Source organism: Melanotaenia boesemani, chromosome 17 (assembly GCF_017639745.1).
Source record: "Melanotaenia boesemani isolate fMelBoe1 chromosome 17, fMelBoe1.pri, whole genome shotgun sequence".
NCBI lineage: Eukaryota > Metazoa > Chordata > Actinopteri > Atheriniformes > Melanotaeniidae > Melanotaenia > Melanotaenia boesemani.
Genome location: NC_055698.1, coordinates 8,931,978 through 8,956,184, shown reverse-complemented (window position 1 = coordinate 8,956,184; position 24,207 = coordinate 8,931,978). Strand labels below are relative to the sequence as shown.

General features: G+C 38.2%; 2 protein-coding genes across 8 annotated transcripts in view; one reads left to right on the top strand and one right to left on the bottom strand.

Moving 5' to 3' along the window:
• trioa (trio Rho guanine nucleotide exchange factor a) overlaps positions 1-10,815 on the bottom strand; it is an 83,945-nt gene extending 73,130 nt beyond the window's left edge. For 3 of the 7 annotated variants that reach the window (XM_042011377.1, XM_042011381.1, XM_042011379.1), the window contains exon 1: positions 10,169-10,785. In XM_042011377.1, the coding sequence (XP_041867311.1) occupies positions 10,169-10,238 (70 nt within the window). In that variant the 5' untranslated portion in view covers positions 10,239-10,785. Of the gene's footprint in view, positions 1-10,168 lie in introns of all 7 variants that reach the window. The other 4 variants (XM_042011383.1, XM_042011378.1, XM_042011384.1 and 1 more) reach the window with 4 other exon arrangements.
• Positions 10,816-16,890: 6,075 nt separating this feature from the next.
• Positions 16,891-23,046, top strand: c17h5orf49 (chromosome 17 C5orf49 homolog). Its single transcript, XM_042012602.1, has 3 exons — positions 16,891-17,114; positions 17,529-17,645; positions 22,825-23,046. The coding sequence occupies exons 1-3, from the start codon at positions 16,998-17,000 to the stop codon at positions 23,002-23,004; spliced, it is 414 nt and encodes a 137-aa protein (XP_041868536.1). The 5' UTR covers positions 16,891-16,997; the 3' UTR covers positions 23,005-23,046.
• Positions 23,047-24,207: the final 1,161 nt, after the last annotated feature.

The window sequence follows — 24,207 nt, the reverse complement described above, 5'->3', positions numbered from 1 at the left end:
ATCATACGGGATCCACTGCAGAAATGATTCCCCTGATGTAGGTCGTCTCTTAACGAGAGTTTGTGGGCTGAAGTTGTCTTCTGCATCTCAAAGAAAGCAGCGTTTGTCCCTGCGTTTATATGCACAGCTAAATTCCAGGCGTGAGTGACGACTGATGCACTTACAGACGTAGTAATCTCAGAATAAATGCCAGATTATTTTAGGTCAGTGTGTGTAATCCAATGATCTCTCGCCTCTAAATTACCTAATGCTGTTAGCGCTGACAACATCACACCATCACTCACAAACAGCTACAAGTCCTGCAGTGTCACATCTCCACACACTTCATGCCATCTCTGGAATTTTCTAACAAAACGGGTTATAGATTATATTTTTATCTAGTTTTACATCTTCCTTTTAAATTATTCTTCCTTGTTAGGCTGTTGCAGATGGCTTTAACATAGAAAAAAACCTGTTGACATGTGTCTCTCAGTCTGAGAAGTGAAAGTAGCTGTGGCTGAAACTGAATCTGGTGCTTTCTGTTCACGTTTGGGGGAATTGTGTTACTGTGGTGCACCTGAAAGTTCCCACTGACATCATAAGTGCTTCGGGCTGCAAACAAATCCAGGGCTGTAAAATGTTTCAGTTTACTGCTTTAGATTGTTCCGCTCACAGTGTTTTGATTTAAAACGTTTCTCTTAAGCCAGGTATGTACGAGTCAGGTTTAAGGGAAATCCTTCTGGTTTTTAGTCTAAATTTATTAATGTCCTCTGAAGAGAGGCTCTTCATTTACACGTCATTTTTGCCATCTTTGTTACTATGAAAGCCTCCAAATCCTTTCATTTGTATCAATAGCTACATTAAAATAGTTTTGCTTACACCACGGAAGTTAATTTTACACTTAAACATATGTCTAAGGTGGCTTATCAGTCATAATGACAATATATTTCCATTTACCGTCCACAGCTTCAGCTTTCGTGTGGTTCTGACAGGAAACTTTTACAACTACTTTGAGAAACTCACCTTAAGATGATTATTCAACAGCAGGCTCCACCCAAAATAAAGCTAAGATTATTCAACAGCAGTCTCCACCCAAAATAAAGCTAAGTGGGAACACTTAAGGCTCTGCATGCTGGAATACGTCGCTGCAATGCCAAAGTAAACTAAACCTTGATGACCAGGTCTTTACCAATCAGTGATATGATACACAGATCTGGAGCAAAGACGATGTGCTGCAGCCAACGGGCATAAAGTTTACCAGAGATTAAAAACAAGCTAGTAAACAGAGAGGAGGTATGGGAGCACAATATTTGAGTTTTGGTCGATATCCGATATGCTGATAATTTACAAGTCAGTTGGCTGTTAATATTGATACTACCTCCAAAACTAACTGCAGAGATAATCTAGTTTCTACTGTTCTGAAATTAAAATACACTATAATTCTGCATACTCTGTCATTTTGGCAAATTTGTAAAAAAAATAAATATAAAAAAAAAGCTGCAAATTATGTAATCCATCCATTATCAATACTGCTTTGTCTATTAAGGGTCACGGGGAAGCTGGAGCCTATTCAAAGGCAGGGTACACCTTGGACAGGTCACCAGTCCATCACAGGGCCAACACAGAGAGAGATGAACAACCACTTACACACACACACACACACACACACACACACACACACACACACACACACACACACACACTCCTAGGGAGAATTTAGAGTAACCAATTAGCCTAACATGCATGTCTTTGGATGGTGGGAGGAAGCCGGAGTACTGGTAGAGAACCCATGCATACACGGAGAGAACATGCTAACTCCACACAACTGTTTGAACCTCCCCCTGCCTACTTAAGACAGACCTGGACCACGTTCTCCCAGCGGCTGTTATTCTTTTGGTTAATTATATCGGTGGAATAACCGATATCTGATATTTAATTTTGAAGCCGATACCAATATTGTGCTGATTAAATCGTGCATTTCTAAAGGCCCATTTATGCTCCCTTCCGTACGTAAATAGCAATGTCCGTTTCAAAGGTTGTCATACGTCGCCATCCTGATGCTTCCGTGTGTGTTTTGCATTGACATGGTTGTTAAGTCAATTCCTCCACTAGTGGGGAATGCTAAGTTCAGCGTTCACTCCCGTGACCCGATGTCAGTTTCAAACAGCATTTGGCAGCGGTAATGCATCGCTATAAAGTTCTTTCCAAGGTTGTTTCTAATCGTCCAACATGCCCTAAACACTCGCATATCCTTTCTTCAAAAGCTTGCACAATTTCTACAGCTGTTGTGCTCGTCTTCATTCTTCTTCTGCTTTTTTGTTCCCTTCCTGATCCTCTTCTTCTTCTCTGGTTTGTTTATTTCACTGGTCGCATGTCAGCTATGCTGCTCAGCCATGCTTCCGCACTTTTTTGCTCCGTCTTCTGTCAAGCGATGGATAGCTAATCTCCTTAAAAACGGACCAAATTATGCACATAACCAACAGAGGAGACGAAACTGTCCGTCCGTCTGTGTATCCGTCTTCTGCGTCGATCATAAACGGGCCTTTAGAGGAGGGTCTAGCAGATAGAAGCCAGGAGTCAGAGGAGACTTCATCAATAAAAGAGAGCAAATAGTCACAAATCTTAGTTAATGCTGCACTAAGAAATGGTTTGCCATCAATATTCTTTTAAGAACTCAAACCTGAAGTCAAAGATGCCTTATTTGACTTTCGGGCCAATTTCCTTATCTGATCTGATAGCAGCAGCAGTTCACATGCCTGTGTTGTAATTTCTGGTTGTATTTAGAGAAAACCTTAGATGCCATCCCACTTCCAGCGTAGCATCAAAGAGAGCATGTCACAGATACTGTGTCACACGGTCTCTGCATGTACTACATAGCCATTTGTCAAATACAACTTTGCTTTCTTCCTACCCTGAAAACACTAATTTCAAGTCTGATTCGTCCCAGTTTCTGTTTCCTGTTCATCCCAGACTAATAGATTACTATCACTGAATGAGGAGACTGGCTTCTTTATGTTTGGATGCTAATAATTTACCATAACTTGGCATTACTGGTTACACAGGGGCTCATACAGATGATAATGTCAAAGGAAAAAGCTGCCCCCCCCCAACTCAAACTGGTTTCACAGCAGTCTGAAGGAGTCTTGTGTGCTCTGCTAATCTGCCTTTAAAATTTAATGTGCACCTGCTCTGGGTGAGAAAGATTGTGTTTACTTTACTTCCCATGTGGAAATGAGAGCAAATTATTCACTTAAAATTTTTGCCAACAGATCGTTTTCAGCCTTTTCCAGCAAAAACTGCAAGTTTGTTATAAAGAACAAAGAAACTTTTCCATCCTTGTCCACAAACATAGAATGGATGTTATTGTTTGCACCATGACTGGCCTCTACACATGTCGCTTTTGCTTCATATTAAAGATTAAATGCCTCTCTGTCAAAAACATTACATTTAATGACACAAAAAGGGAATAATTTAAGCAGATAGAGCTTTTTTTTTTGTTTAATCAAATGTTTTAGCTTCACTCTGCCTTAAAAGCTTTCTCTCAGGCTTCCATTTGCTATTAATTGAAGCTGCTTCCGTAAATGAAAGGCTCAAATCTCATCATCTGTCTCTAAAGCTGGCACGCATTGCTCTTTTTTAACAACAGTTCAGTGACTTTGAGGTGTGTGATATGTAAGCCTTGGTATAAAATGGCCAGTCACTGTTGCAAGCAAGACTAAAAGTAGTACATAGTACTCCTGTAGACGTGACTACTGGCTCGACGCTGCTCATTGTACTATGAACCACATGATGGCCGAGAGAAGATTTCCTCTTGATTACGCAGCCTGAGTTTCTCATAATTCCTCTTTCAAATGAACTGATTCAACATGTTTACATCAAGGTTTTTTTTATCTACATTTTTAAGTTCACCTTTAGTAAAAGTTGATGGTCTTTGCAGATTTTGCAGTTTATTCACAGGACTGAGCACATCCTAAACCACCGCTTTCTGATTTAACCTTATTTATTTGCATTAAATCAGGTGATGGAGCTGTACTTGATGCACCCTTCCAATCAAAATTTCAACAATACATATAAAAGTTCCTTAAAACTGGATAGAAATCATTTAAAAAAGGTATATTGCGAAAGAATTACATGCATCTGGTGGTAAAAACGGGCATAGAAAATACTTCAAATGCTAAGCACGATTGTGAATGGATGGTGGCTGTCAGTGGCCAAAATTCTTCCAAACATAAACATGTTTTCATCTGCAAGTGGATCCAGTGGTCTCAGGTGACGCAATGACTACAGTACAGGTAACTACTTGTACACAGTCTTCTTCTATGTGCTTTTTAAGGCGTTACTAATCCCAAACGGTGCCCCAGCACCTATCAAACAAAGCAGGTACTGCAGTTTTAAAACTCAAGAGTTCTCACATAACTAAGAGTTGTTTGTCTATTCAAGGACACCGTAGTAAAAAATTATAGCATAAATATGGCAGCTGCCATTTATGTGAACTGTCAGAAAGTAGATATAAACAGCTCATTCTAAAAGAATAAAAGCATAAGTTACTTCAGTAAAGTGATTAGATACAAGTAGAAACTGTTTTAATTTATCTGTTGTTGACCTTGTTTCAAATTGCACCTTTAAGAAAAGGGTGGAGAAGATGCCTGAACAAAAAAGACAACATGGCACAACTTCTACACACCATAGTGATCGAACAGGTGTGTTCAGACAGAGGTTTCTTCTGCTACACTGCAATAAGGACTGTAGAGGAAGTCCTTCCTACTCAAATGAAAAGTTTACAATAAGTATTTTATCTATAATGAGTGTTGTTCCTTTTATATCTATTAAAATCAGTCATTCATTGGTTTATTGCAACAATATAAATTTCCTACTGGATAGTGATGAAGTAATATTATACACTATGATACAAGATATTTCCACCTCCAGATGTTTTGCTCCACATCTTGATACCTATATAAAGATGTGCTGATCCAGCACTTTTTCTAGTCAACAGACATTCTGCTACCTGAAGTCTGCTTAATATTTGGATGAATGAAGGGCAGCTGTAGTTCAAGAAACAGTGGTTATCAATCAATCATAAGATCACTGGTTTGATCCTTGCTTCCACAGTCTACTTCCTGAATCACCCAAGAGCAAAAATTCTGAACCCCACGTTAGATCCGATGGTGTTTCTAGTAACCAGCGATAAATAAAACCTCAATCAATTTGCTCAGTGTATGTACAGGAATAAATGTACGAACATAATTAACTGTTTTTTTTTTCTCATCTGAGTTTCTTTTTTCCCCTGGTTGGTCAGCAGCACCCTCCCCATCCAAAAGCACTCATATGAGGTCTTCTCGCAGCAGCAGCTGTATTCAGAGCAGACGACATTCACCTCTGTTTCATGACCAGGCTGAAAATGAAACGTGCAAAGCTGCTGCTGGAGGATCCTGTGCTGGCTTACCGTCACAGTAATGAGAGTGTGGACAAAAATGTTTAAAAAGTTAAAAGTGTTGTGACATGCTCCAGACTTCTAATTTAAAAAATACACTTAAAAAAACTGAACAAAAAAAAGAAGAAAATAAAGAAAATATTTACAGAATTATTATTTTATTTAAATTTTTTTTTTTTATTATTTATTTATTTATTGCTGTTCTAAACATTTTGGGTTGTCTTTTTTATCAATTTCTGCCTTTCCCACTACATCCCTCTTTATGGCAGCATCCATTACAACTATATGCACTAGGCTGATTATGCTAATTAGCGACTTCTAGGACAGCCAATAGCTACTTCTCTTAGTGAGGAGTTGGGAACAATGGCTGGAGAAGAGTATCCGTCCCTGAAGCTGTTTATTGCCAGGAACTACATGGACCAGTCTTACCATGCCCTATGGGGGATGATGGTGACAAAGTTGCCCTTCTGCTTTGACTAAAAAGTAAATATTGAATCAAATCAGCAAATCTGATTTGATTTGACAAGTTCTAGGTCTACTTCTTTTGTATTAATACGGCCAGTAAGATGTGTTTGTTTTAATGTTATGTCAACTGCAAAAAAATGAGAACTGTAAACATTGTTATTTGTGAATTTATTGTTCAAGTATTTATTACTAATACAGTGAAAATGAGAGGAAATGTGAATATTTGCTATGCAAGGTGATTTCAGTGTGTGCCCCTAAATTTTCTGCTTGAGCTCCTAAAAATTTAAGTTTGGGGCCACTGTGCTCCTCGTAAAAAAACGTTAGTCTGGAGCCCTGGCAGGTGTTTATTGTAGCTTGAGCTTTTGGTTAAAATCATGTTTCATTTTCATGTAGTGAACAGCTTCTCTCTCTCTTTCTCTCTTACAGATCATAAGCAGCCTCTCAAGTAAAAACCATGCACAAAAAAGGAAAACCAGGATAATTCACTCTCTCTTCCTTGTTTATAGCTGTACTGTTCTTTGACATAAATGCCTGTATATACCTCCATCCTATAGCGACAGGATTATAACAAATCTGTTTTGTGCAGCATTAGGCTTTAGCCTCTGCTCTGCATCTGACTTGGCAGCTTTGGGCCTGGAGGAAACCTGTAAGCGAGGGAGCTCAATCAGTCTCCATCTCCTGGATCAATAGCCATTAGTCTCTGAGTGCATGTATGCACACATGTGTATATATGCAGACCTCATCCTGGCTGAGCCATAAAACATGAGTGATGGATCCGATTTCTCCTTCTCCTCCCTCCTGCTTGTCTGCTTCGCTTGTTTTCTTGCACAAACACACATACACATGATGCCCATTCAAACCTACAGACCAACTGTATGAATGGAGAGCTGCAGCCTCTTTACGTTCAGTCAATGAAAGCCTGGTGGTGACTGGTGTAAATTTTACACTACGAATATACCATGCCATGCCAAGATGTAATATGTGAAACAAACAAAAATCAGCCTCTTAGTCATCCTCTGCATAGTCAAAGATATGCTGGAAGTTGATGATTGACAACAAACCACAACAAAACTCCCTGTTCCAGAGCTCTGAGGCTAAGGTATTAATTCCAGTCTGGAAGACACAGGAAAGAGACAGAGCGAATCATCTTTTCTTTTCTCTTTTTTTTAATTAGTTGTCATTTTGCATCAGGATAAAGAAACCCAAGTCAAGAATGGGGGGGCGTGGAACAGGTAAATGAATGCTCAGACAGCAAGCAGGCACAGACAGTGGGGAAGTGAGTGAAGACATAAGATATGAGGAAAAACAAAGAGACCAAATGATGAAGAATGGAACAAGATGAGGATGAAGCTGTAGACGGAGAAAAATACAGAGAGCCAGTGGCAAAACACTCAAACGTGTGCATGTCAGGACAGGACTCCCTGATCTACGAGGAGGAAGTTCACGAGCAAAACAAAAAGGAGAAACGACTCTCAAGAGTCCCAGCTAGCCTCTTGTACACAGACAGCGGTAGCCGGTCTATAATTAGACATATACTGGTTTCACTGATGTGATAACTGATTTACAACAAGACAAGAATGCTACACTTACAGCTGTTTTAGGGAGCATTAAACATGACAACTCATTCTTTACCAGCCAGAGTTGAGAAAATTTAGGGAACAAGAATGTTGAGGAGCAAAACACAAAGAAATGGAGTCACTGTTGAGCAAATCCACATCAATATTTACCTCATATAGTAGCAATTGGTCTTATGTGGTTTATGAAAAGAAGAAAACAATTAAGACCAAGTTTAGGGAAAGATTGTGGTTAAACCTGGCAGCAGCTGAGTTTGCCCAATGGTTTGTTAGTTGCCCATAACAGTGATGATTAAGAGATTTCATCAAGCACAGATTGGCCTGAAATTAAATGACACTGGTGTTAAAATATTCATATGATGAACTATTCCAGCTTCAGACAACAGCATGAAATGTTCATTCATGATTCTTTAAGTGTGAGTTTTTATATGCTGCCTAAGACTATGATTTGTCCTATTTGTTCCAACATTTTCCTTTAATTGTTTCTCCAGTGTTTAAAAATTATATAAAAAAGTGAATTATCCAAGTCACTGCTTTTCTCATACAGGTAAACATATGGTACAAGTGCGTTTACAGTATTTCCATACAACAAACAGCAGCCGTGGGTGGGTTTGTGATAGCATACACAAACAGTTTAATAATGCAACAAATTAACAATAGATCAGATGAAGAAAGGCAGCAGCTGTGTTCAGCATCAGTTGCAGGATGCTTCTAGCCTCTTTCTTTAAGGGGAAACCATCAGATCAGCTCAAAACGGATACTGAACATCCCTCTGTGGCTTATTATCTCACTCGACACAAAACCACAGGAGCCAGAGGCTGCATATCAACACGCCGCATCCTCCTCCTTGTTTACATCACTTTCTTCAAAATCTAAGGTACATCACAAGGAACCAACACATGACACTACACAAGTACAGCCAATGATTTTGCTCAGACAATTCACACATATACAATAGTATTCCCTGTGCTTCCTTTATCCCAATTGTCACACTTGGCTATCTGCACTTATCACCAAGAAAACTAACAAGCAAATGTCATTCTACTGCAATAATCACAGATGTTTTTACAAACAAGTATAAGCTGTTATTCTTATGAACTACCCAAGCAGATGGATTTAGATGATGGCACTAGTATGCATGACATCAGGCAAGGAATGTGATTCACTTCCAAATAAAGCTGGAGGGTTCTCTGTTGCCCAAAGGCATACAAAGTTTTGCATGCTGAAAATCAACAAACATGCAGACATTCCTTTGCCCACTGATCACCAATTCACTGTTTGAATGTTGTACCTGCTGTATAAACGTCAAAATGTGTCTTAAGTGGGGGCATGTAAACTGCTAACTAATGCCACCCTCACTCATCTCCTCTATGTAAATTAAACTGTATTGAAAAGAGTCAACCCTATATTTATATGACCGCTAAAATATCCACCAGAAGCTTAGGAATTCACAGTTTATGAGCCATTGTTGCAGCCCCTGTAGGCCCGCCATGATTTAAGACTTCAAAACTGTCCTTACTTATAAATTAGCTTACTTGGCTAATGTTAACAATTATGTACATATGCATTTATATATTACAGACATATATTTTATCATGTGTGAAGACCACTTGGTAGTATATGACTAAACCATTGTCAGTGATATTCAGGCGGTTTTTACCACAAAGAGGCGGAGGGTCATAAGGAAAAAGACAACCTTTGGCCTTGATAGCTCTTGCAAAGCTAGCTTACACTGCACAGTGCACACCCAGGCTATGTGCCACGCCATGTATTGTTTACATATCTTGCACGATTGTGTTGTTTTTGACAGCACGGGAAAACAACAAAGGACGTGTTATCATGATATTTAATCTAAACAGACATACGCTATACGTGCTTCCTCTTAATGCACAGATAGCTATGAAGATATGAGCCAGCTTTGTCAACTCACTACCAAGCTAGCAGGGCTTAGCATTCGTTAGCTAGCAAACAGGATTCACCAAATCTGATTCAGCTAGCATTAAAAGCCCACGTTGAGGCTGGAAGTTGACATACTTATTCATTATCGGACACATCGAAGCTGCTTCTTTCTTGTGTAGTTAAATTAGACAACCACTCCACTCTAAGTGAAAACATATTACTATATGGAATTTCACATTTTGTTAATCTCAATAACGACCAAGTCGTGTAGAAACAACTGTCAGGGTACAGCTTAATATTTAACACACATGACTTTGATATACTTTTCTTTCCTACTATCCCAAACCTACATCTCTCAGTCTCATTTCAAAAATCTACTGATTTATTATTTTTTAAATCCAGTAGTAAGTAAAAATGACAAAATGCAGACAACTGTGTAGAGGAGAAAACGTTAAGAAGCTAGCAAAGCATTACAAAAATCGATGCGTCCGGAGATGGAACTCGTGATATTAGCCCTTCAGCTAATGTTACCTGACTGAATAGTCGAGATGAGCTATCTGTTATAGCTGGCAAGAAAAAAATATATACCAGAAACATCTTTTACAGATTTGCACAGATTTGTTGCTCAATGATATTAGATGTGCAATTCACTGAAGGCAGTAGTTATTAAATACATGTGATAAGCCAGCAAAACTCCTTTCTGTGTGAGACCCAAAGCTGACAAGGTGGACAGGAACAATGTCCCTCACATAGATGGACCAAAGGGAGCACCTCCTAGTGGGGTTAGCACGACCTCTCCCACTTTTTCTGGGCTTACCGGTCTTGTACAACGCCTCGATATCTCTGGCGTCCTTCGTTGTCTCCTCCGCTCCTTCCCCGGAGCTCATGGCTGCCACAACCCAAACCAGGAGCTCAGTGTCTCCAAAGTATACCCCCCCCAAAAATGGACAAAAAGATTGCACACAGTCACTCCTGTCTTGACAAAAGCGTCATGAAAGCCATAGGGACGGTGTCGGCGACTCGAAAACGTTAGCAGTGCCATCTGCAAACCTCCATCTTGGGGTAACGTAATTGAAAACGATCAGCCGGGGGCACCGGGTTCCTCCTCGGAGTAAAGCCGAGGGGAGAGTCGATGAGGGGGGGAGAGCGGGAGGGGTTGGTCGCTGCTCGGTGAATCTCCGTAAGCTTTCGGAAATGAGCAGACGGTGGGTCATCCAGGAACGACGGCGGTTCAACTTACAGCTAAATGTAGGTCATTAAAAGCAGAACAACCGTTAACGTGGAACATCAAGAATAATCATAATTTACGTTTAACCCAAACTGTCAGATGTATTATAATTATGCGACATATGCTGCAGAAGTATAATCTATAATTAAACAAGCACTATTGGTTGTTTCGGAAATATGTCAATTTTGTTAAAAAAAAAAAAAAAAAAAAAGTAGTTGAACGTGTAGCTAGTAATCCTCAAAGGACGGTCTTCAAGAAAAAAGACAAGGAAAGTCTCCCGGATACAATCACAACAGAAAAGGTCGCTGTTTGATTGAAGTGTTAGTTTCATGGCGCTGTGATCTTTTTTGTGCCACTGGTGCCATCTACTGGTGGAAACTGGAACTGCTACTTGAAAAGTGCCCAGTAATAACGTGGAAATAATCAATTCAAGACATAAAGATTTAATGCAACATAGAATAAAGAAGCAGATCTGAAATATGTAACACAAAACAAAAACTATTAAATAATCCAATATATTTTAAAAATGCTAGTTATGGGCAAGATAATGCAATCTTCACTATTTGGTTCTAGATTTGTACATACCCATTATACCTACATTAATATCATATAAACAATATTTATCTAAGCCATTTGTTGAAAAAAGAAAAAAAAAACATATATTAAAATGCTGATTACTGGGATTTTCAGATATGATCATTTAAAGTTTACAGCGAATGGTTTGAAAAAGAGAAAATATCCAGTGAGCAGTAGTTGTCTGTACCAAAATGTGTTGTTGATGTCAGAGAAGAATGGGCAGACTGCTGGGTTCGTATACTTCAAGGAGATCAGACATGCATTTTTTTGGCAGTGACTCAAATACTGGTTTCAGCCGAGGTATGGAGAATACCGTCTGTGAACACACAACACTTCCAACCTTAAAGCAAATGGGCTACAGTAGTAGAAGACCACACCAGATGTCACTTCTGTCAGCTAAGAACAGAAAACTGAGGCTACCATTCACACAAACTAACAGAAAATTGACAATAAAAGACTGGGAAAACACTGTGTAATGGTCTGGGGGATATTTTCTTGGTACACCTTGGGCCACTTAGTAGCAACTGAAGATCACTGAAACCCCACGGCTTACTTGAGTATTGTTGCTGACCATGTCCATCCCTTTATAACCACAGTGTACCATCTTCTGATGGCTACTCCCAGCAGGATAATGCACAATGCCTCATCATGATGTGCAGCGGACAAATCTGAGGAATGTTTCCAACACCTTGTTGAATCTATGCAAGAAGGAAATAAAATAGTTTTCAGAATAATGGGAGTCCAGCTTGGTACTAGCAATGTGTACCTAATAATGTGACCAGTTACATGGATATTCGACTTTTTGTATGGTGTCTGAATATAACTAAAATGTACTATAACCTTTACAGGCTTTCATGCATAAATCAAGTTATATTTATGTTGTTTGAATTTGGAAACTTACCTTACATCTGCCTTAAAGAGAGAAGCTGCCTGGATGTCGTTGGACAGCGTTTTACTCCTGCCGAAGAGATTTCACTCCTCTCTGCTGCCTTCACTGCTACAGCCACAGTCACTGTTTCAATCATCTGGATCTATTGTTAAAACCATCACCACCTACCAAAGAATAAACCACTCTATACCACCACCACACAACTTCTGCTGCAGCCATAGGAGATCATATCAAAACCCTGCTTGCTGGTCAGTAATCACCTCTTGGACAATAATCTCTTCTGGAAAATCTACCATTGTTTTAACCATTATCTCTTCTAACAGAGACCTGTGTTATAACAAACAATTGTGTTTAAATAAACAGTGTGTGTAGAAGATATCAAAGAATGACATCTTTTACACACAGATTCCAGAAAGCTTGAGATTTCTAGGAATCTTTGGCTGAAAACAAATTATTATTGTAGCTGAATAAGGACCAGAGTTGGTTTTCTGATTCTGTCTCCAGCAAACTGTTTGTTTTTTATTAAAAAGCTGAATGTCCTAGGGGTTTTAAAACACTAACACCGCTGGCAGAGTTGTCCTGTAAACGGCACTTTCTAAACTAAATTTCAGCCTCCTTTAAAAAAAAAAAATGACTTCCTTTAAATTAGCTTTAATAAAATGAGTAAAAAGGGAAAAGTTTCAAGAGACACAAATTTGAAGATGTCTCTTCAAATGGATTTGGAGAGAGAAAGTGGAAGATGAACTTGGAAAGACATTTTCATATTTGCATCTCTAACAAAAGCTACATTTTCTCTGCTTTAAATAGATTTTTCTGTAGCTCACTAACCTTTTTGACTCACACAGCTTTTTGATTCCTGTGTATAAATTCTCCCACACAAAGATCAACTCTTTATTCTTGGAAACAGCTGAGCAGCAGGCTATTTCAACCTGTTTGGAGTTAGAAGTGCAGTGTTTAGCTATGTGGATTAGCAGCTAACAAGCTAAGTGGAAATAAACAGAGTAAATTCAAAATCCTGTGACATGAGGATATTTTTGGTCTTGGAAGCCTTTGGAAATAATTGGTTTCACACCCCAAGGAGCAGATCCAGCTTCAGATTATTAAATGATTAAATAATGTTTTTCAGAAATAATCATTTACACCTTCTTACTTTATTCACATCCCATATTCAGTGAGCAAAACATCACTTCTGACAAATATACACACAAAATATTGCTACTGATAGGCAGTTTTAATGAGGCATTACTTTATATTGAGATTCATGTTTTCTTTTAGACAGTAGCCTCTACCTGTCAGTTAAGCTAATCTTGCCAGCTAGCTTAGATAGCTTAGCTGTTAAGGACAGTAATTACCTTTAAGTCTCACTTGTTAACATAAATTAAAGTGTAAACACACACTCAATGCATCTTTTAAACATTTAAACAATTTGTAAGCCACAGATACTTGGTCTTGATATATATATATATACATATATATATATATATATATATATATATATATATATATATATATATATATATATATGTGTATATATTAAGTTTTTGGGGTTAATTTCATTCATATCTCATCTTTAGTAAATTTTTGTAGTAATTTGGGGTAATATGTTGATTTTCTTACCAAATTACCATAAAATGTATGGACCATAATTTAAAATATTACCGGGTTCTGGTGTGTTATTTGCAGCATCCAGCAGGGGGAAGGTTTATACCAGAGATCAGCTGGTCCTCCTCCATGGAGGGATACAGATGCTATAAAGCGGAAGGAGATGAATCTCTTCTCACCGCTTAATATGTTCGTTTTATTTAAACCATATAATTGTTTTAAAGGAGAAAAACAAACTTGACTAGTGACTGAAATTAGAAAAGCTGGAAAGATCAGTGGATCCATACATTCAGTTATTTCTCTTTCAAATTTGATATTTAAGCCATTAACAATTCTGTAAAAGTTTTTTTTTCTTTTGTATCTTTATGACAAATTAAACAAAATTTTATTTTTAATTTGAACTAATAAAACTTTGAGAAGGCAGCTGGGACAGGCTCCAGTCCCCCACAGGCCTAAGTTAGATAAAGAAGGTATGGACAATGAAACCCCCTGAGAAAAATACAAAGATACTAGATGTGTTCCACTCAACAACTCAGTCAATCAGCTCCTGTGACACTATGTGGGTGTGATTTAACTCAATATGGTGGCAATACAAGCCAATAGTCCCAAAAATGTCATCACATTTTTGTTATCACATCATAAATTGTCTGTCTGGTGCATGGAAGTACATAGCATCATATTTTCCCTTGCTTTTCTTCAATACAATTTTTGGAAACTGTCAACTTTTGAAGAGACTTTTCAAGTTGAAGCTGAATCTTCAGTTTCATTGTCAATTATTTCAAGTAACCCGTCTTATGTTAGCAAGTCCATATGCAAAGAGGGCAGCAAAATTAATTCCTTATTAATAATTTGTGAAAAGCAGAAGAAAAACACTCAAATGAGGAAGAGGGCTAGCAACAGTGGTGGCTCAGTTTAATAACTCAGCACCGTTGTAGGGCTGACCCCAGTCTTCAGGTTGTTTAATTCCCACAGAGACCCACTGACAAATAGCAATATATCCCTGTGAAATGTCAGCAGTAATTACTCCTGTGCTCTGAGACAACCTCTGAAATGAAAGAAAGCTGGTGGTGATCATGTGCCACATATCCACATATGTCGGCTGTCCTCTACGTCACTGTTGCTGTTGCTGATCCATCCCAAGGAATCGCTGGCAGCTGCATTCACATCACAGATCCAAGATTACCTATGGTGTGTACATATGTGTGTATGTGTGGATATATGTGTGTGTTGCAGTCAGGAACATCTCACAGCAGAATGGTTTCCTCCTATTAGACACCCCCTGATTCCATAATCATAATTACAACTGGTACACACACACACACACACACACACACACACACACACACACACACACACACACACACACACACACACACACACACACACACACACACACACACACACTTGCAGCAAAATAAGGTGAATCAAAATCATGGCTGGAGTCTTGTAAAAATGGCAAAGGCCATAAGGTTAACTGGGCTGCCATGTCATTGATGTAAGCTTTGTTTGAGGCTGCTATGATTGTGCAAAGCACACAAACACACACACACACACACATGAAGAAATAAACAAAAAGATACACACACATATTAAAGTGTGTGTATTGCTTTGAAGGCCATATTTGCATTTAATTTGGCCTCTTACACCAGAAATTAACATCATGTTTCCATAGTAAAGAGTGGATATGCACGAGTCTTTCAACCAACTTTCTTGGTTTAACCTTTGAATTTGAATCCACTTCGCCAAGATTACCTTGAGCTGCACTATCTGTATTTTTAGATAGTGCTGATGGACTGTAGGGTTATTTACTTTACCCAAAGCCTGTTCATGCAAACTTTTTTTCATGTTATCCGTAACTGCTGGAGGCAAAGTCAGTCCAGTGGTATAAAACGATTCCACTGCCAGACTTACACAACACTTTCAATAAGCTCTAAAGGGCCTTCCAGGAACAAGGGATACCAGTGTAAAAGAAAACACTGAGGCAACTGTGCAACTATGTCCTGTCTATCCTTATAGCTATCCTTTGATACTACTGATCCATCGTTGACTCACAGCCAGGGTAAATAATATATGTTTGAGCTGTGTTAAATAATGTTTTTATTATGCAGGTTGGTTATCCTACATGTAGTTACAGTAACTTTAACTGGATTACTTTGGTACAAATAACTTTAAACATGCTTCCTAATCACAGTTTGGCACAGTTACTCGTGAACCAGTTCCACCTTAGCAAAAAGTAGAATACTTGAAGTTTATTTCATTAAGTATACTTGAGCACCATGTACTTGTAGTATACTAGAAAATATACTAACTTAATACTTCTTCTGACTAAATTGGAACATTTTAAGTTTACAAAAATACACTTCCAAGTATACCAAGTTTTTAATATTATTAATGGTACAACATTAATTCCAAGTATTGAACATATACATTCATAAGGTAATACCTCAAAGCAAGCGTATGCAGTGAAAATCTTTTTCATTCTGCTAAATTAAATATAAGCAAAGACTTAATCTGTACTTGCATCAAGATATACTAAGTATTAGTACTTTGTTTGGAAAAGAAGTTAAAAGTATACTTAAGTACAAGTATTAGCTTTAGTGTGAAAGCACAAGTTGTATTAAATAAGTATATATATAAGTATATAAGTGTTAAAGTACTTAGTCTCAGATTTTTCTTTATATTTTTCAGTATAAACTAAGTATACTTCACTATACTATTCTTAGGTATCTAAAATGTATTATATAAAAAGTAAAGTTTCAGTATACTGTCTCAGTTTTAGTATAAAATAAGTATACTCGTAGTAAAGTTGAATAAACTAGGCTACTTTTTCCTGGAGCCAGGAAGGGGCGCTCTCTCGTTGTCATAGCTCTATCAATAACTTTAAAACTGAATAAAGTTAGTAGTTAGTAAAAGCCCCTGTGATCACCCTCTTTATTTTCCTGCAGCAGGACCTCTGCATGCATCGCTATGAAGTGGGGTCATCACTTTTCCATATCGTTATAACGAATACTAAACAAAGCATTTTATACACTTTCTCAACCACTTAGAGGACTCCATAAACTGTGTTGTAAGTTACTGCGAAGGAAACATTTGTAAAGAGTTTTATAAACAGACCCATAACGCATTTAGGAAATGACAACCCACCAGTTTAGACAGCAGAATGTGTGTACGGCTTTATGAAATATGTGGGTTTGAGAAACCCAGATTTACAAGGCGAACAAGAAGCTTGTGAAGGCAGCAGATAAGTCGGTCGGTAACCTAGCAACCACTAACGCTAGTGTCGGAGTTTACTCCAAAGGGATTTTTTTAATTTATGTTTTTTTTCCTTTTGTTTGTTAATTTGCCATCACAATGGACTTTTTACAAGAGATACAAGACAAACCGCTGTCTACATTGTCTGCTTTCAGTTACATCCCACCACAACGGAACGTACCGAGAGAAATGTCTTACTTCAACAGAGACTCAAAGGTGACTCTTATTTATCACACTTCATTTACTGTGTTTAAAATTACGCGAATCTTTCTTATACTGTAACATGATAGTTAAAACAGTTAACCGAAAATAGTTCATTTAATAATGATCCAACAGACAAAATGTAAATTAAGCCTCAGCATACACTCTAAAAAAAATAATTTAGCAACGCAAGCTAACTCATTCATTAAAGCATGCACACTACGAGGGAAAATATATAGCCAGTTCAACATAAAACAATTACTCCTCCACCATCATAATAAGTAAGAAAAGAAGTTTTAGCTCTGTACAAGATTTTTACCCTCATGTCAAGCTAATATTGCCCTTAAATGAATATCAAATTGTACCAGAACCTTGTTTTGCTACAATTAGTGAGACAGAGAAAGAGAAAAAATCTTTGTCTATCTATAGGTTTCTGATGTTTCCACATATGATCGAGTGCTGCACCAGGATGAGGGTTATGACATGAAACTGCCCCGGGGTGACAGAAAACACTGGAAAGGAAGAGGACTGAATATAAACCAGGAGGTAACGACCACAGCATAGTAAAAGCTTGCAGATACATGCTGGTTTGAACTTTTACGGTGGTTCTCTTTAAGCACCCTAATAATGCAAATTAGGTTAATTGGTGTTTCTAAATTCTCACTTGGAATGAGTGTGAGTACTTGTTTGTTTTTCTATGTTGATTCTGTGATGGACTGGTGACCTGTCCAGGGTGTACCCTGCCTCGTGCCCGATAGTCGCTGCAATAGCTCCAACCCCCCTGAGACTGTGCACTCACACATTACTAAGTCTGTGTGAAGTATGACAAAAACATAATGTGTAAGTATGATCTCATTTCAGGTGTTAGATTTTTTAAAAAGTTAGACCACACAGAGAAAAAACAGATATCTCAACCAGAGCATACACTCAGTTTATTTCTTATTATGTCCACCTTGCAAGTACCAGGTTGGTGTCACGATTCACATTTTATGTTCTTGTTTCATGTGTTTGCTTATGTTCATGATTTATGTTCTTGGTTTCTTGTAGTTAAGGTCGTGTTCAGTTCTGTGTTGTGCTTGGTTTCTGCTTTACCTGGTCTGATTGTTCATTCACCTCACCTGTGTCTAGTTAGTTTCTCCTCCTCCCCAAAGCTGCTTTGTGATCTGGTGACTGTGGAGGCCATTGGAGTAAAATGAAGTCATTGTCATGTTCAAGAAGCTGTTGGAGAGGATTTGAGCTTTGTGACATGGAGCATTAGCCTGCTGGAAGTAGTCATAAGAAAATGACAACACTATGGTCATAAAGCAGGGGTCTCCAACTACAACACACCTCTACACAAGCCTGTTAATGACCCAGTCAGGTGTCAGGTATGAGTCAGGTGTGTTGCATCAGGGAAAAATCCAAAACCTGCAGGACAGTAGCTCACAAGGACTGGAGTTGGAGATCCCTGTCATAAAGAGATGGACTGACTACTCAGGTAGTCTGTGACATTTAAATGTTGCTCTAAGTTGGTACTAAGGGGCCCAAAGTGTGCCAAACAAATATCCCCAACATCATTACAAGGTAAGTTTATTTGTATAGCACATTTATTGTACAAGAGAATTCCGAGTGCTTTACATAAAACATTAAAAACATTACAGTGGGGTGCAGGAAGCAATAAAAAAGTACATTAAAAAATAACTTTAAAAAGAAAATAAAAACAGAAAAAAAGCTAAAATAAAATGAATAAAAATGCAAGAAATAAAATTTACAATGTGAAGAATTTAACAGTTGTTTTGACAAATAGAAATGTTTTTAAATTGCGGAGTCAGCAGCCCTGCAGTTTTCTGGGAGTTTGTTCCACATGTGAGGAGCATAAAAGATGAACGCTGCCTCTCCATGTTTAGTTCTGACTCTGGGAACAGAAAGTAGACTTGACCCAGATGAAACCAGAAAATCCTGAATGGATTCTGGTCCTAAACCATTCAGGTCTTTGTAAACTAACAGCAGGATTTAGAAGTCAGTTCTTTGAGAGACAGGAAGTCAGTGTAAAGATCTGAGGACTGGAGTTAAACAATCTAATTTCTTGGTCTTGGTGAGGACTCAAGCAGCAGTGTTCTGGACTAACTGCAGCTGTTTGATGGACCACCACCACTAGCCTGAACTGTTTATAAAGATAGGATGGATCCATGCTTTCGCATTGTTTTCACCAATTTCTGACTCTATTACTGAATGTTGCAGCTGAAATGGAGACTCATCAGACCAGGGAAAGTTTTCCAGTCTTCTGTCTATTTTGAATTGTAGCTGAACAAAGTGGAACCTGGAGTGGTTTTCAAGATTGTGTTCAATGGTATTCTGCATACTTTGGCTGTAATCAGGGGGTTATTGTTGTATTGTTGTCTTTCTATCATCCCAACCAGTCTGCCAATTCTCCTCTGACATCAACAGGGCTTTTTTTTTTTCCAGACAACTGCTGCTAACTGTATATTTTCTCTTTTTCAGACCATTCTCTGTAAATTGTAGAGATGGTTATGTGTGAAAATTCACATATAGATCAGCAGCTTCTGAAATACTTAGAATAGGCTGTCTGGTTTGCCACAATCAAAGTCACTTTAAGTCTTTTGAACCTTTACAAGCTGTCTTGACCATGATTGGCTGCATAGCTATTTGTGAACAGTTGTACCATATAAAATGGCCAGTAAATGTGTATATATAGCTAAAATAACAAAAACAGTGTTGAAGCTCATGGGCAGACAAAGACGTTAGCCATGAAGAAAACAGGGCTGCATGTTACACAGGCCACAACTCTAGGTAGAGTAGGAAAAATGTGATGTGTGCTTTTAAAACTTGAAGGAATTATTAGAGAAATGAAAAGTACAATGTTCTCAAACAATAAAGCTATCAGGACTGACCTTGTGTAACTGTCCTTCAGAAACAATTTTCTCCAACCAGTAGTCTCTGTAGGGGGGGATTTAGTCTCATCCATAATGCTGAGCAGTTTGTGGGGAAAATCTGTTTCTATAACCAGCTGTAGGGTCTCCTGAACAGCCCCCAGCACAGAACTAGCAGTCTTACTACTCAGTTCCTTGGAGTTATTGGCTGTACTCAGGATACAGGGAAAACAGCACTTGCCAGAACAGACTGGTAAAAGATTTGCTGCTCACATTTAAGGTTTAAGCCTCTTCAAGAATTAGTCACTCTGTGCTGTCCTGTGGATGGTGCCAGCGTTCCCTTTATAGAGCCGACCCAGCACTGAATCTGCTATTATTATCCCCTCACTGGAAGTGACTTGTCGAAAAGTACTGCACTTCCTTCATCATGTTTTTTTATGTAGTGGACTCAACAACATCTCAAACCCAAAATCTGAGTATATCATGCTATCTAATGGATTAGTTTTTTTTCCAGTAATGTCACCAGTGAATGTTGCCTTATGTGACTGATAGCGAACACACTCAGCACCCAGACCAGCACATTATAAGCATAATAACTCTTCTGTGGCAACAATTCACCATCACTTTCCTTTGAGCACCTTAATATCCAGCTAACTCTTGCAAACACCTTTGTTTTTAAACTGTAAAAAAATAGGGCGGCGTGGCTCAGTGGGTAGAGTGGTCCTGTTGCCCAAGGGTTGCTGTTTTGATCCCAGTCTGGAGAGCTCATGTCGAGGTGTCCCTGAGCAAGACACCAAACCCCTGATTGCTCCTGATGGGTCGTGGTTGAGCACCTTGCATGACAGCTTCTGCCATCAGTGTGTGAATGTGTGTGTGTGAATGGGTGAATGTGACGTACATGTAAAGGGCTATATAAATACAGACCATTTACGATACTGGTATTTAGAGATAAAAAATTATTAAGACACAATGAAACAAATAATTTGTAGGAACAGTCTATTCTGCACATACTTTTCCCAACTTCTCACAAAGTCAGAGGTTTCCAGTGTTTAAATTTCTTTGTGATATAACTCTAACCAAAATGTACTTATGGAATTTATGGTTTTATGTATCAGGACATAAAAAAACCATTTGGTCCTTTTTTCTTGTGAAATCTTTTGGTTCAGATGCCGCTTTGTAAAACTAAGCTATGCTGTCATGTTCTTTTTAAAGGGTAGAGACGTTGTTCTGGCCACACTTCCAAACAATTTATACTTGTTTAGTCAACATTTAACATGCTAAATGAGGCCTGTAGAGTGTGAGATGTAGCTCTTGTTTGTTGCTGTTTCTTTGAGCTTTGCCCAGTGCGACCCTGGAGTGAATTTGCAAACCTTGTGAGATTGGCTGCCATTTTAAATGTTTTCTACTTGTGAATAATCATTCTCACTATGGCAAGATGACTCCAAATAGTTTAAAATGTCATTGTAACCCTTCCCACATTGATGAGCAGCAGTAGTTGCTTCTCTTAGATCATTGCTGATGTCTTTCCTTCTTGACATTGTACATCTAATTGCTCCAAACCAGAAAACTGATATTTAGTTATTTAAGTCCACTTCATTTGCAGCACCTGGCTGCTGCTTACCTGTGTGATCCCAATAGAAGCCACAATGATTTTCTGACTTTGTTCCCACACTACTTGTGCATTTTAGCTTAGTTTTTATTAAATAAATTAAGTTGTTTTTATTTCATTTTCAGACCTTGTTACCTGAAAATGACAGAATATATTAGTTTCTTCCATTCCTTTTTTTTAAAAATCGCTATGTGCTTGTAATGCTGCATATGTCTTTTCTATTTTTTTTTATATTTCTACCATGCTGTCGCTGACTTATATTTCTCATGTTATGACACGTTTATGGCTTCTTTTGAAGCCCTTTTCATTTTGGCGGAGAAATTATTCATGTCAAGAAAACTAGCTCATGGTGACTTTCTGGGTCAGTGAAAGCAGAGAGGGTGATGAACAAAGCCGTCTCACACACACTACTGAGTCTGTAATTACAGCGAGTTGAGTGGTTGGCTGACAGGGTTTCGATGAAAATTCCTGCTGAATTAGGACATTTCTGTTCCAGGAATTACATTTGAATATGAATGTAAAAAATTTACATAATCACAATTTTGATCCAAAAAAAGTAAAAATGTGACTACAGTGCAGCTCCTTTATTAAACATAATAAATAAACATCACACCATTTTATACAGTATACTCAAAAGTAGTCATTGTATCAGTTGTGTGTGAGCGCTGATCTGATCTTTTTTGGCCATTCTAGCAGCCTTGGCTCAGCCATGGTAATGTGAATCTAACATGAATTACAAGCCTAATGATTGACTTTTTAACACCCGATTCACTGGTGAATCTGAATATATGATTTTAGCTGATGTGACCTGACAAAAATTGGATGTCATGTGCTCCCACTATGCAGCCCTGTTTCCATAATAGGTTTAAATATTATAAAATGTCAGTGAAAGTCTAATTCAACAATCTGTAAATCCTTTAAATCTTGCTTTTATTAAAGAAATAGAACAATTGGAACATTTCATGTGAAGAAATTGAGCAATGTCATTCTTTAAATGCAAAACAAAAAATGGTTTCACCTAACTAAACTTTTCCAGCTTTTTCAAAGGATGGGGGTAATGGAGGTGCAAGCGATGGCTTAGAATATTAAATCGATAGAAATGACACCAAAATCATAGTATGGATCAGAAAAACATTAAAGTACAACACAATTAACAGTGCAATTAAAACATCACAAATAGCAAAGCTTTAATCATCACATTATTCTGTATGTATCTCCCTGCCTTGTTCTTCTGTTCGCTGTCTAGGAGAGGTGCAGAACTGTGCCAGTGCTGTCCTCCTCAGTGTATGGGCACCGTTCTGTTCCTGCCATCTACCAGACGGACCGGCAGTATGCACGCGTGGGTTCCATTAATCCTGAGTTCTACAGGAAAAGTGGCATCATCTGGAATGTGGCAGAAGGATATGGATCAGTGGTTCCTCTCTGAAAGCCCAACTCATTGAAGCACAGGATAAAGCATTTGCTCTCATTGTTGAAGCTTTCCTTAATACACCAGTGTTGTAGAGTGTTGTTTAGTGTGATGGATAAATTGAACATTTTAATGAATTCAACATATCAGCTGCAGTTTAACCCTGCAGTGATATCACTGTATTAAGCTTTGCTAATTAGCAAAGATAAATAATTATGTTTTAATTAAAACAGTGTGTGTAAAAGATATCATAGAATAATTTGTTTCATACACAGATTCACGATAGCTTAAGATTTTCAGGAATCTACACATGTATTTCTTCATTTAAAGTCTCTCTATCAGTATGAATGAAATAAGAAAACATACTGTTATTGCAGCTGAATATGGATCAAAGTTGGTTTTCTGATGCTGCCCCAGTAAAATGATTATTTTTTATTAAAAGCTGAATGTCCTAAGGATTTTAAACACTGTACAGCGCTGCTGACAAAGTTGGGCTGTTAAGGCTATGATAAAATTGTGAGCATAGATACATGTCAATGTTTTGCTACGTTTGTGTATATAGTTGCTGCAAGATGACAGCAGGACAGTGCAGTGAAACCCCTGTGATAGTGGAGGTCACCGCTAGTGGCAGTACACAGCACTTGGACTCTGACATAGTAAAAAGGTCAACAGTTTACCAACCTGTTGTCAGCTGTTAAGGCATGAGTGTTTATCACTGTGCAACTGGGAGGAAAAATCATAAAGATGCGGTAGTTGTTGACAACATCCGGCAGGGTGCTATCCGCTGTTGTGATCTTGTGTTCATGTTTTGTTCACATGAGTATCTCTAGCGTTCAAGTCAATATTGAAACATGCACACACAACATGTTAACTTGCATCATGAGCCAGCAGAATGCTAAGAACGCGTGGCAGCCATGATACATACATGGACGCATTGCTAACAGCAAGTTTATCCCAGCCCTAAAGTAGCACTATGTAATTTTCTGACCTTAAAATATGCCTTTCAGATTCATTTCAATTGCAGTGACATTTTTTATGTTCATTCCTGGAGCTGTGATTGTCCAACAGTGTCTTGAGAAACCACACTTCACAACCTTTGCTTCCAGGATGCTGCGTCATGTCACAGCTAAGTTTAGCTTTACATACTACATCACACGCTAGCAACTGGATATCAATGCACTGGCTGTTTTTAATTCACACAGTGGCTGATTCATCAGAGAA